The sequence below is a fragment of the Lithobates pipiens genome, unplaced genomic scaffold (genome assembly GCF_037356315.1).
Source record: "Lithobates pipiens isolate NorthernLeopardFrog02 unplaced genomic scaffold, aLitPip1_a1.2 Scaffold_8, whole genome shotgun sequence".
Classification (NCBI taxonomy): Eukaryota; Metazoa; Chordata; class Amphibia; order Anura; family Ranidae; genus Lithobates; species Lithobates pipiens.
Window position 1 is genome coordinate 617,295,420 of NW_027507903.1, and position 14,044 is coordinate 617,309,463.

Sequence of the window (14,044 nt, forward strand, 5' to 3'; positions counted from 1 at the left end):
AACTAATTTTTGTTAGTTTCTCTAATAAAATTTCCAAATAAATAATTGATCTTCATAAATTTAGGCCAAAATGTATTCTGCTACATTTCTTTGGTGAAAATAACCCACCTTAGTGTATATTATTAAGTGTGTAGGAAAGTTATGCAGTCCGCAAACTATGGGATATATATATAAAAATTGATGAATCCTGATGAATCCTGATCTCATTTGTTGAGGCCCAAAAATGTCTGGACATTACAAATATCCCTCGAGCAACCCTTTTTGGAAAGTAGACAGTCCAAGGTATTTAGTAATAGGCATGGCGAGTTTTTTTTAAGTTTTAATTTTTTTGTCATAAAATTGGGGATTTAAAAAAAAAAAAAATTACATACTGTCCCCAGTGCAGTACAGAGTCATCATATAAGGGATGTGGTGGTGATCAGGTACTGGCACTGTTTACAATGCAAATTATAATTATTTTTTTTTAACATTTTTATTAAATGTTCTTCTTATTTTAAACACACTGTGACCAGAGCAATATAATATTACCATAGTAACATTGTAACACTCTGGGGAAGTGATCAGGATTTTTTTTTATTTTTAATACACATTATGATTTTGAATTTCATTGCTATAAGCAAGCATTTTACTGAATGAAACAGATTCATTAATTTAGTTTTGTTGTGATTAGCTGTGATTGGCCAGAGCTAATCACATGGTACAGATAGGCTGTGATTGACCCTGTCTGTATCATGTGATCACACTGACCATTTACAGCTGGCTACACAAGTGTAAACAATGGATGGCATGAAAGGAAGCCATCCATTGTTTACAAGTGTCATGTGACCTGCTGTGATTGTTACACTGATAAGTCCTTGGCTGTGTCCGGTAGACACAGCCGGTGACAGATCACGCTGCAGTGCGGCCTGGGAGTACGTCATCGTCCGCATCCACACGGAACGGTGCAAGTCCTGCCTGGCCATCATTTTGCTATATGCCAGACAGGAACTGGTTAAATATGTCAAATGACTCTACATCAGAATCAGTAAACTGTTCAGCAAAAAAAAGAAAGCAGTGTTGGATTACCTTGGTACAGCTGTACACAGTCTTATATGGATATGGACGAGTTCCAGCCTCAGAAGACATGTTTATTATCAGACCTTTCTTCCTAGAGAACCCAAAAAACACAACAAGGTTAACTAATGTAAACTTCCACACAATTCCATACTTTAACCTCCTTCCGCCCGCCGTATAGTAAAATGACGGTGGGCAGAATCCATCAGTGATGCCAGTCAGTGTTGCCTTTCAGTGCTTTCTCATCAGTGCTGCCCATCAGTGCCGCCTATCAGTACTCATCAGTGCCAGCTATCAGTTCCTATCAGTGCAGCATATTAGTGCCTCCTCATCAGTGCCATCTAATCAGTGCCCTTCAGTGCCATCTCATCAGTGCCCATCAGTACCACCTATCAGTGCTCATCAGTGCCACCTATCAGCATGGAATATTAGTGCCTCCTCATCAGTGCCACCTAATCAATGTCCTTCAGTGCCACCTCATCAGTGCCCATCAGTGCAGCCTCATCAGTGCAGGGGTAAAATTAATTATTTACAAACGTTTTTGACAAAAACGAAGAAAACTTTTTTTTTTATTTCATTTTCGGTGTTTTTTTATTTTTTTTAGCAAAAAATATAAAAAACCAACAGTAATTAAATACCACCAAAAGAAAGTGCTATTTGTGTGAAAAAAAATGATAAAAATGTCATTTGAGTACATCGTTACATGACCACGCAATTGTCATTCAAAGCGTGACAGCGCTGAAATCTAAAAATTGGCCTGGGCAGGAAGGGGGTGAAACTGCTTGGTATTGAAGCGGTTTAAGGACCCCCAATAACAAATATCTTCTCATTCTACAGCTTTCAATGGCTTTCTTCCAAGTCATCCTTCTCTAAGTTTCAAATATCCAAAATTGTTAACTGTTCCAACTGGGGACAATGAGAAAAGCAAAGGACAGTCAACGCATTTCAGGGAGCACAAAATTCGCCTTTATCAGGGCTGAAGAAGAAGGTTAAAAATATGAAAATGAAGCAAAATTGCTGCTAATGAATAGACATAGAAAAAGGAATGGTAAACAAATGGTGTCAATGACCAATAAAAAATACAATAAGATAAGAATGTATACACCTGGGAGCCAGTGATTTGATTAGACTTCGGAAACATTTAACCACCAAGTTACCCATTCACTCCCTTGTTATCCTGCCTTGACTATTGCAGCTCCCTTCTCATAGGCATACTTCTACACAGGCTATGGCCCCTTCGGTCTATTGTGAATGCTACTGCCAGACTAATGCCACGTACACACGATCGGAATTTCGGCTCGCAAAAGACCGTTGAGAGTCTTTCGTCGGAAAATGCGACCGTGTGTATGCTCCATGGGTCTTTTGCTGACCGAATTCCACCCAGCAAAACATTGAGAGCATGCTCTCAATTTTTCAGTCATGAAAAGTTCCTATCCGAAAATGCGATCGTCTGTGGAAATTCCGACGTGCAAAATTCCTACGCATGCTTGGAAACAATACGACACATGCTTAGAAGCATTGAACTTCATTAGCTCGGCTCGTCGTAGTGTTATACATCACCGCATTCTTGACGGTCGTAATTTCAGTAAACTTTTGCGTGACCGTGTGTATGCAAGGCAAACTTGAGCGGAATCCCATTGGAAAAGCCATCATATCTTTTTCCGACGAAAAATCCGATCATGTGTACGCGGCATTATCCACCTTAACAACCACCATCCCTCTCTGCCAATCCTTATACTGGCTTCCAATTGCCCAACAAATGGAATTTAAAACATTACCATACAAAGCCATCCACTCTTCTGCCTTGAGCAACAAAACCAATTTTGTCTCACAACCAGTGGCGGCTGGTGCTCAAAATTTTTTGGAGGGGGGGGGAGGGTGGCGCAAACTGTGCCCATCAAACGCAGCTGCTGTGCCATCAAACGCAGCCACTGTGCCATCAAACGCAGCCACTATGCCCATCAAATGCAGCTACTGTGCCATCAAAACACATCGACTGTGCCATCAAAATGCAGCAACTGTGCCATCAAAAGCAGCCACTGTACCCATAAATTGCCACCACTGTGCCCATTAAACGCAGCCACTATGCCCATCAAACGCAGATACTGTACCCATAAATTGCCACCACTGTGCCCATTAAACGCAGCCACTGTGCCCATCAAACGCAGCCACTGTACCCATAAATTGCCACCACTGTGCCCATTAAACGCAGCCACTGTGTCATCAAGCGCAACCACTGTGCCATCAAACGCAGCCATTGTAACTATCAATTGCCGCCAGTTTGCCCCATCAATTGCGACAAGTTTGCCCCATCAAATGCTGCCAGTGTCCCCCCCGCCCCGCACTTACCTGTCTCGGGTCAGCGCATTCCTCCACGATCTCTCCGAGTCCTCAATGTCTTCTCCCGACATCTTCTGCTATGATTGGACGCCCGAAAGGCATCCAATCACAGCGCCTGTCGCTTCAGCCAATCAGGTGACAGGTAACCAGACCCGGTGCACCTGATTGGCTGAGAGGCGGGTCAGTGTTAGGGAAGTGATTTATTCGACTCCCTAACACAGCACTGTGTAAGCAGCGAACGCACAGCAGTGTGCCCACTGTTTACTAATTTGGAAGCCTATTAGAGCCCACAGCTCTAATCAGGGTGCCTATTAGAGCCCACGGCTCTAATTAGGCACTTCCAAAACCCAACCCCCCCCCCCCGCTGTAATTCAGATGCCTGGCACCCGACAAGGGGCCGGACACCTGAATAGGGGGCGGCAGCGGCAGCAATAGATAGATTCATGCAATGCATTAATCTATCTATTACAGATTGACGGGTGCAGGAGAGAGGGGGCGGCGCTCCTGCGTCCTCTATGGATGCACTGACACTGCTCACAATATCACCTAAACTGTCTTCTCTGCTCCTCCCAAGACCTCCTGCTGTCTAGCTTTCTTGTTTGCTTATCCCATGCTCATCTCCAGTACTTCTCCAGAGCCTCTCCCATCCTCTGGATCCCCCTATCCCAATCTGTCTTGCTATCTTCTACTTTGCCCACATTTAGGCGATCCCTGAAAACTCATCTCTTCAGGGAAGCCTATTCTGCCTTCACCTAAAAACTGAACTTTTACTTTTTTCTGTCAGCTCATCCCGCTTATACACTTTTTTGCCAAAAGTATTGGGACTCCTGCCTTTACAAGCACATGAAATTTTATGGCAACCCAGTCTTAGTCCGTAAGGTTCAATATTGAGTTGGCCCACCCTTTGCAGCTATAACAGCTTCAACTCTTCTGAGAAGGCTGTCCACAAGGTTTAGGAGTGTGTCTATGAGAATGTTTGACCATTCTCCCAAAAGCACATTTGTGAGGTCAGGCAATGATGTGGACGAAAAGGCCTGGCTCGCAGTCTCCACTCTAATTCATCCCAAAGGTGTTCTATCAGTTTGAGGTCAGGACTCTTTTGCACTGGTGTGCGCAGTCCTGTTTGAACAGGAAGGGGCCATCCCAAAACTATTCCCACAAAGTTGGGAACATGAAATTGTCCAAAATGTCTTGTTTAGTCCTGTTTACATCATCACGTTCAAAACGAACGGACTTTCGAATGGACTTAGTCCGATCATGTGTGGCCAAGTCCGTTCGTTCGGAAAGTCCGTCGGACCTCTGCAGAAAATCCGTCGGGAAGACCGCCGGACCTAGTACGTCGAAAAAGTCAGTCGAAAAGTCCGGTCATGTTTACGTGGACATAAGGTGTTAGTTCGAAGATTAAATAAGGTGAGTTCCAGCATAATCCACCCTGACGAGACTGGTGTTATGCCCAATAAATCCAAAGCAGTAATTCTTAGAAGTTTCTTGTAGACATGCAGACTCCGGCTAATAATGAGGGTGCTAAAATGTTGCTTTCTTTGAAAGCTAAAAAAAAGCATTTGACAGCATGGAATGGCAGTTTCTGTGGGTTGTCTTGGTTAAATTTGGCTTTGGGGAAAACTTTATCTCCTGGGTCCGTCTCTTATACCATCATCCTCAAGCGACCATATGGGAGGGTGGCAGGATTTCACCATCTTTTGAACTAGACAGGGGTACTAAGCAAGGGCGTCCCCTGTCCCATTTACTTTTTACTCTGGCCATTGGGCCCTTGGGTACTCTTATATGGGCTAATGGTGCCATTGAGGGTTTTAGGCATGGCGCCTGACATGAGGAAATAATGTCCTATGCCGATGATATGCTTTTATTATTGAGTGACTCTGACCAATCCTGTGAGCTGTAATGACTACTATACAGGAATTCGGCAAATAATCTGGCCTTATGACAAAGTGGACAAAGTCAGCTCTATTACAGATGAACTCTGTGCTTAGCGATTGTCTCAGTGGGGGGTGTCAATGGTTTCAAGAAACTATTAGATAAGCACCTGAACGACCGCAACATACAGGGATATACAATGTAATACTGACATATAATCATACACATAGGTTGGAGTGGATGGACTTGTGTCTTTTTTCGACCTCATATATTATGTAACTATGTAACAATTGCAGGTTAAACATTCTACCTTTACGTTCGAGGTTTAGAGATAGGGTGAAAATATGTTCCAAATTGTGGCTCTTGATGGCAGGTAGAGCAAACTTGGTCAAGATGGTTATGAGTCCCCAGCTGCTGTACTTCCTTCAATACACACCGATGGTTATCCCATTGAAAATCTTTAGGGTAGTGAATTCCATATTCTGTTCTTTGTTATGGAAAGGAGGTCCCACTAGGATTAAACTATAGCAAATACAGAGGTCGAAGGATGGGGGGGTTATCCTTTCCAAACCCATGCCTGTACTATCTGGCCTCTCAATTACAGCACTGCTGTCCAGTTCTGGGAGGTCGTCTATAGACGTCCTCCCTGCCCCCTGTGTGCATTGGCTGCGCTCTGTGACACAGCTGAACACAGACCGGGGTAAAAGGCCAATCAAAGCACCCCTTTACCATGTGATCAGCTGTGTCCAATCATAGATGGTCACATGCAAACAGATTTGCCAGTTATCGAAAGTCCTTTCCTCCCACAGACAAGGTGTGAGCTACAAGAGAGCTGTTGATCGGCAAGCCTACAAGAGAGCTGTTGATCGGCAAGCCTGTCAGCATATCGTTTACACTGATAATCAGGGCGCTGATTATTAGTGCAGCCCCATCAGTGCCTACTTATCAGTACCGCCTCCTCAGTGACCATCAGTGCCACCTCATTAGTGCCCATCAATACAGCCTATCAGTGCCTGCAACATCGCACATCAGTGAAGAAAATGTATTTGCAAAATTTCAAAATAGAAACCAAGAAAAACGTTTTTTTTCAAAATGTTCTGTCTTTTTTTGTCTGTTTAGCAAAAAAATAAAAAGTCCAGTGGTGATTAAGGGATACAGCAGGTCCACATTGCATGACTCCAGATCAACTTTCTTTGCAAACATTCTGCAAATCTGCTGCAAGTTCTGGTTCAGTTATGTTGTGTAATAGTCATCCCACCACAGGGGGCACTGTGGCTGAATTTTCATGCTGTAGACTTGCAGAGCTCTTGCTGTAGACTCACCATTGCAACTTTGCTCTTGCTAGAGATTTACCATGCAAATTTGCTACAAATTGGAAAAGTGTCAACTAGAACTTGTACTTCAAGTGCTCTGCAAGTGTACAACTTGCCAGTGAAAATGTGCAGCAAGTTAACAGACTTATAATTCAGCACTGCCACAAATTTGTAGCAAGTTATCCTTGCAGTCTGGGAACATGTTCCCAAAGGTAAACCTTTAAATACTTTGTCTGAAAAAAATGATATGAATTACAAAATGTGTACAGTGTAGCATGACCACGCAATTGTCATTCAAAGTGTGAGAGTGCTGAAAGCTGAAAATTGGCCTGGGCAGCAAGGGGGTGAAAGTGCCTAGTGGGCAAGTGGTTAGAAGGGCTTTAATTCCCAGGAGACAGCACAGCTTCTGTATCATACGACTGCTGCGATTGGCTACCACAGCACTCACCAGCCTGGGAGCCCATCTCACTGCCTCCTGATCAAACAACCAAGAGCTGTTGGAGGCAGCTTGGTCAGTGTGCTGGGAAAGTGCCACAAGCATGTCCTCAGCACACAGCCTCAGCCTGCTGGGTACACATATGTGCAGCGGCTGTTCCTTAAAGCAAATTTTTCTTACCACCACATATATGAGTTATGAGGACGACAAGAGGTTAGGTAATGACAAAGTTATTGTAAAAATAAACAGGCCCTTAGCAGAAGTGTAATAACATGTTCTGGTCTATAGGGGTGTACTAGTGTTGCCACCTGTTCAGGATTCACTCGGACAGTCCGGATTTTGAATCATATGTCCGGGTTTCAGTTCGCCTAAAACCCAGACACATTTTTCAGATGGGGCTGTGGCTTCACAAGCAACTGAGATAGTCACACATGTAGCCAAGTCCCGGGGCCCCTAAGGCCTAATGGTAAACTCCAGGTTTAGGGACAGCTGACAACCTTCTTTGTAGAGTGGGTTACAAGGCATGGTGGTTGTAATGCCAAGTAGATTGATGGGCACCAGACACTTCTTGAATGGAAAGAGATTTATTGTCTCTTAAACAGAAATGTGGGAGAGAGGGTTAGGGCCAGGACACCCTTAACCACCTCAATACAGTGCAGTTACACCCCCTTCCTGACCAGACCAATTTTCAGCTTTCAGCGCTCTCACAGTTTGAATGACAATTACTCAGTCATCCAACACTGTATCCATATGAAACTTGCGTCCTTTTTTCCACACAAATAGAGCTTTCTTTTAGTGGTATTTAATCACTAGTGGGTTTTTTATTTTTTGTGCTATAAATAAAATAAAACGTAAATTTTGTGAAAAAAATGCCTTTTTCTTCGTTTCTGTCATACATTTTTGCTAATTAGTAATTTTTCTTCATAAATTTTGGCCAAAATTTATACTGCTACATATCTTTGGTAAAAATAACCCATATTAGTGGATATTATTTTGTCTTTGTGAAAGTTATAGAGTCTACAAACTATGGTGCCAATCACTAAAAATTGATCACATTTGATCAGGCCTTCAGTACATCAGGTGTATCTCATTTCTTGAGACACTAACAAGTCAGGAAAGTACAAATACCCCCCAAATGACCCCTTTTTACAAAGTAGACATCCCAAGGTATTAAGTAAGTAGCATGGTGAGTTTTTTAAAGTTGTCATTTTTTCCCACAATTCTTTGCAAAATGAAGATTTTTTTTTTTTTTTTACTAAATTGTCATATTATCAGGTTATTTCTCACACACAGCATATGTATACAACAAATTACACCCCAAAATACATTCTGCTACTCTTCCTGAGTACGGCGATACCACATGTGTGAGACTTTTACACAGCCTGGCCACATACAGAGCACCAACATTGATGTAGTACCTTCAGACGTTCTACGAGCAAAAATGACACATCTCATTTCTCAACCACCTATTACACTTTTGAAGTCCCTGGAGTACCAGGACAATGGAATTTCCCATAAAATTACCCCATTTTGGAAAGCAAACGCCCCAACGTATAATCTGTGAGGCATAATGAGTCTTTTGAACGGTTCATTTTTTTCCAGAAGTTTTTGGAATATGTGGAAAAAAATTAAAACGCATTTTTGTTTTACACAAAATTGTCAATTTATAAGATATTTCTAACACATAGCATGTATATAGCAAAAATTACACCCCAAAATACATTCTGCTACTTTTCCCGAGTACGGCGATACCACATGTGTGAGACTTTTACACAGTCTGGCCACATAGAGAGCACTAACATTGATGTAGTACCTTCAGATGTTCTACGAGCAAAAATTACGCATCTCGTTTCTCAACCACCTATTACACTTTTGAAGGCCCTGGAGTACCAGGACAATGGAATTTCCCATAAAATTAGCCCATTTTGGAAAGCAAACACCCCAACGTATAATCTGTGAGGCATAATGAGTCTTTTGAACCGTTCATTTTTTTCCAGAAGTTTTTGGAATATGTGGAAAAAAATTAAAACGCATTTTTTTTTACACAAAATTGTCAATTTATAAGATATTTCTAACACATAGCATGTATATAGCAAAAATTACACCCCAAAATACATTCTGCTACTCCTCCCGAGTATGGCGATACCACATGTGTAGGACTTTTACACAGCCTGGCCACATAGAGAGGCCGAACATTGAAGTAGTACGTTCAGGCGTTCTAGGAGCATAAATGACACATCTCATTTCATTCCTACCCATCACACTTTTGAAGGTCCTGGACCACCAGGACAGTGAAATTACCCCATTTTGGAAAGCAAACACCCCAACGTATATTCTATGAGACATGGGCTGCAAATAGGTACTCGGGTACTCTGATGGTCTGGTGACAGGTACTCGGGTACTCTGATGGCCTGGTGACAGGTACTCGGGTACTCTGATGGCCTGGTGACAGGTACTCGAGTACTCTGATGGCCTGGTGACAGGTACTCGAGTACTCTGATGGCCTGGTGACAGGTACTCGGGTACTCTGATGGCCTGGTGACAGGTACTCGGGTACTGTGATGGCCTGGTGATAGGTACTCGGGTACTCTGATGGCCTGGTGACAGGTACTCGGGTACTCTGATGGCCTGGTGACAAGTACTCGGGTACTCTGATGGCCTGGTGACAAGTACTCAGGTACTCTGATGGCCTGGTGACAGGTACTCTGATGGTTTGGTGACTGATATTTGGGTACTCTGAAGGGCGGTGACAGGTACTCATATGGACTGTGACAGGTACTCGGGTACTCAGATGAACTGTGACAGGTACTCGGGTACTCAGATGAACTGTGACAGGTACTCTGGTACTCAGATGGACTGTGACAGGTACTCGGGTACACAGATGGACTGTGACAGGTACTCGGTACTCTAATGGACTGTGACAGGTACTCGGTACTCTAATGGACTGTGACAGGTACTCGGGTACCCTGATGGACTGTGACAGGTACTCGGTACTCTGATGGACTGTGACAGGTACTCGGTACTCTGATGGACTGTGACAGGTACTCGGTACTCTAATGGACTGTGACAGGTACTCGGTACTCTAATGGACTGTGACAGGTACTCGGGTACCCTGATGGGCCGTGACAGGTACTCGGGTACTCTGATGGGCCGTGACAGGTACTCGGGTACTCTGATGTGCCGTGACAGGTACTCGGGTACTCTGATGTGCCGTGACAGGTACTCGGGTACTCTGATGTGCCGTGACAGGTACTCGGGTACTCTGATGTGCCGTGACAGGTACTTGGGTACTCTGATGTGCCGTGACAGGTACTCGGGTACTCTGATGTGCCGTGACAGGTACTCGGGTACTCAGATGGGCTGGGACAGGTACTCGGGTACTCTGATGGGCTGGGACAGGTACTCGGGTACTCTGATGGGCTGGGACAGGTACTCAAATACTCTGATGTGCCGTGACAGGTACTCGGGTACTCTGATGGGCTGGGACAGGTACTCGGGTACTCTGATGGGCTGGGACAGGTACTCTGGTACTCTGATGGGCTGGGACAGGTACTCGGGTACTCTGATGGGCTGGGACAGGTACTCGGGTACTCTGATGGGCTGGGACAGGTACTCGGGTACTCTGATGGGCTGGGACAGGTACTCGGGTACTCTGATGGGCTGGGACAGGTACTCAAATACTCTGATGTGCCGTGACAGGTACTCGGGTACTCTGATGTGCCGTGACAGGTACTCGGGTACTCTGATGTGCCGTGACAGGTACTCGGGTACTCTGATGTGCCGTGACAGGTACTTGGGTACTCTGATGTGCCGTGACAGGTACTCGGGTACTCTGATGTGCCGTGACAGGTACTCGGGTACTCAGATGGGCTGGGACAGGTACTCGGGTACTCAGATGGGCTGGGACAGGTACTCGGGTACTCTGATGGGCTGGGACAGGTACTCGGGTACTCTGATGGGCTGGGACAGGTACTCGGGTACTCTGATGGGCTGGGACAGGTACTCGGGTACTCTGATGGGCTGGGACAGGTACTCGGGTACTCTGATGGGCTGGGACAGGTACTCGGGTACTCTGATGGGCTGGGACAGGTACTCGGGTACTCTGATGGGCTGGGACAGGTACTCAAATACTCTGATGGACTGTGACAGGTACTCTGATGGACTGTGATTGACAGGTACTATGAGGGGTGGTGACAGGTCCTCTTTATTTGGGGGGGGGGCAATCAGTATGATTGGTGTACACTGTATGTGGTAACGAGATGTTACTGCAATCTCCTCCTCACACACGATCGGTGTGTGAGGAGGAGAACCCGGTAACATCTCGTTACCGCGGTTTGTTTACATTTTAGTGATCGGCTGTGAAAGGATCACAGCCGATCACGTGGGTAAACAGCCGGCCAATGGCTCTTTACCAGCGTCGGTGATGAGCAGTGTTCCCGGGGAACACGCCGCCACCGACGTGCACGCGCAGCGCGCTCGCGATCGCGCGCATGCGCCGTGCACGTTCGGGGTGTGACCATCTGTGATCGGCCGTGACTTCATCACGGCCGATCACGTGGTAAACAGCCATAACGAATGGCTGTTCACCCCCTTCGGTGGCGAGCGGTGTCTCCGTGACACGCCGCCACCGAAGAAACAGGGATGCGCGCTCACGATCGCGCGCATTCCCTGTTTAAACGGGAGGCCGTCATATGACGGCCTCCCGCCACAATAGGTGCGCCGCCTGGCCGTCATTTGACAGCCGGCGGTCAGCAACTAGTTAAGTAGATGCAATGCTATTTGGCAGACTCCGAGACTCCTATAGGTAGACAGCCATGCAGGGAAAGTTATTGTTGTATATGACTCCTCCTTGTAAGAATGTACATCGCTTTCTGAGTGAGTAATAAACCCTTCCCTGGTTAAGTGCATCCAGCCTGTGTGTAACTTGCTGAGCAGATACTGGCAGCATTGCTAGCAACACCCTGGGAGACCCTGTGTTGAAGGGACATAACAAGTATCCAGCCAGAGACCACATCTGCACGAGTAGGAATGCTGTCTCCTATGGCAACAGTCTTGTAACCATTTCTAACAAAGGTTGCAATGAACTCTTAGCCCTTGTACACACGGTCAGAGAATCCGTCGGAATTTGTCCTATCGGACCGTGTCGTCGGATAATCCGACTGTGTGTGGTATGCATCGGACTGATTCCATCGGAATATCCGTCGGACCCAATTTTCCAACATGTTGGAAATATTTCCCGACCAACTGGGCCGATCGAATGTGATGCTGTAGAGAATTTTGATCGGACCAAGTGCCACGCATGCTCAGATCAAATTCCTACATCAAAGCTATTGGCTACTAGCCTGAACGTAGTCCCATCGTAACGAAATTACGGCATCACATTCTGAAAGATCTGATTTTTTCAGCAACTTTGTCCGACCGTGTGTATGCAACAGTTCGGACAAGATCCAACGGACAAAATCCGACAGGCAAAATCCGACGGGTTTGGTTGTGGAAATCTCTGACCGTGTGTACAGGGGCTAACACTTCTAACACAATCTCCTATTGTAGAACTTCACTTCCACTGAACCTTCAGTCTTTCACTAGACTTAATGATACACTGCCACTGGACCCCCTGAGCTTTTCCAATTTAGCACTCAGTATCTTCCTCAAGCATCATCCCCACTTCACCGCTGGGTCCCTGGTTTGGCACTCATAGATAATCCTCAAGCTTCACCCCTGCTTACATGTTAGGTCCCTGGCTTGGCACTCCACAAGCGTCACCTCTGCTGTCTCGCTGGGTCCCTGACTTGGCACTTGCCGAAGTTTTTCCACTTCACCATCCCTGGCTGGATGCTCTGGTACTGGCCTCAGCTTACTCACAGTGGTCTCCGGTGGCGAGGTGGATGGCCCCTTAGTGGCGACAGCTTCCCCTCTACCTCCAACCACAACTTGTTCCCCGGCCAGCGGAACCGTTATTTCTGGTTGGACTGCAAGCCGCAGTCCCAACCCTACGCTGCTCTCATGCTTCTGGATAGGCCCTCAGACAGCCTAACAGCCAGATGTCCCTGGGATAGACCCAAGGCTTATGGCCTAGCCGCCCAGGTGGGACAGAACCCCGATCACCTGACTCCACCCAAATAAATAGGCTCTCCCAGCAGGCCAAGGGACCCAAGAAAATTCCTGCCCATTGGCTGAGACACCCTATTCATTCCTAATCTGTCCTTGCAAAGCCCTTGTCTTATCTAATGCAACGAGATACTCGGTCATCTAGTGACAGAAGGGAGAAGTGCAGCAATTCCAGAATTAGGGCAAAATCAATTGACCTACTATCAATTGGCCAAGGCAACTATCACTTGGCAGATACATTTAGTAGCCACTCTGCCTAAACATCAGGGCGCTACACACACAAATCTGTTGCTGTGTGTGGCTGTCTGGGGGTAAGTTCCACATCACTAAAGGGCAGGGCGATGATGTTGGCAAGATCAATTTGGCTACACCCACTGTTCACCGATATGAGCGCAACATTACTACTCCCTGGAGCACCCAAAATTGTCCCAGGTCCTTTATAGTCCTATAATGTTTACTATATAAAAATATATTTGCCCTGTGCCGCTAAAGTGTTCGGGGTTGGCTTGAAGAAAAGGTTAAATAATTTTTCCTTCTTTAATATTTAAACTCTTCATTATTTTTATTTGAAGTTATCAAACCCGTTCCCATGGTCCCGCTAATACTCTGCAGTCCTACTTTCCCTTTTCCCCTCTTTTCCCTTCCCCTTTCTCCCCTTCCCCCCCTTTTTTTTGACCTGGGAGTAGCTTTTTCTTCCCCCTTTTTCGGTGGGTTTTGCTTTGTTTTGTAATTATCACAACATTGTGTTTTTTGTATTATTTCATATGTAAAATGTTGTCTATTTATTATTATTTTTTAGAAAAACGTCATAATCTCCTGATGAAGCGTTTTATAGAATGCGTAACATGTAGAGCATTCCTGAGCTGAATCATCTATGATACACTGTTTTCGTAAAGAACGTCTGTGATTCTTTTGTATT

At 45.4% G+C, this 14,044-nt stretch overlaps 1 protein-coding gene across 1 annotated transcript in view; it reads right to left on the reverse strand.

Moving 5' to 3' along the window:
* LOC143961421 (very-long-chain 3-oxoacyl-CoA reductase-like) overlaps positions 1-14,044 on the reverse strand; it is a 121,026-nt gene that overhangs the window by 20,335 nt on the left and 86,647 nt on the right. The window contains exon 8 of the mRNA XM_077470705.1: positions 1,066-1,147. Coding sequence (XP_077326831.1) covers positions 1,066-1,147 — 82 coding nt within the window. The remainder of the gene's footprint in view (positions 1-1,065; positions 1,148-14,044) is intronic.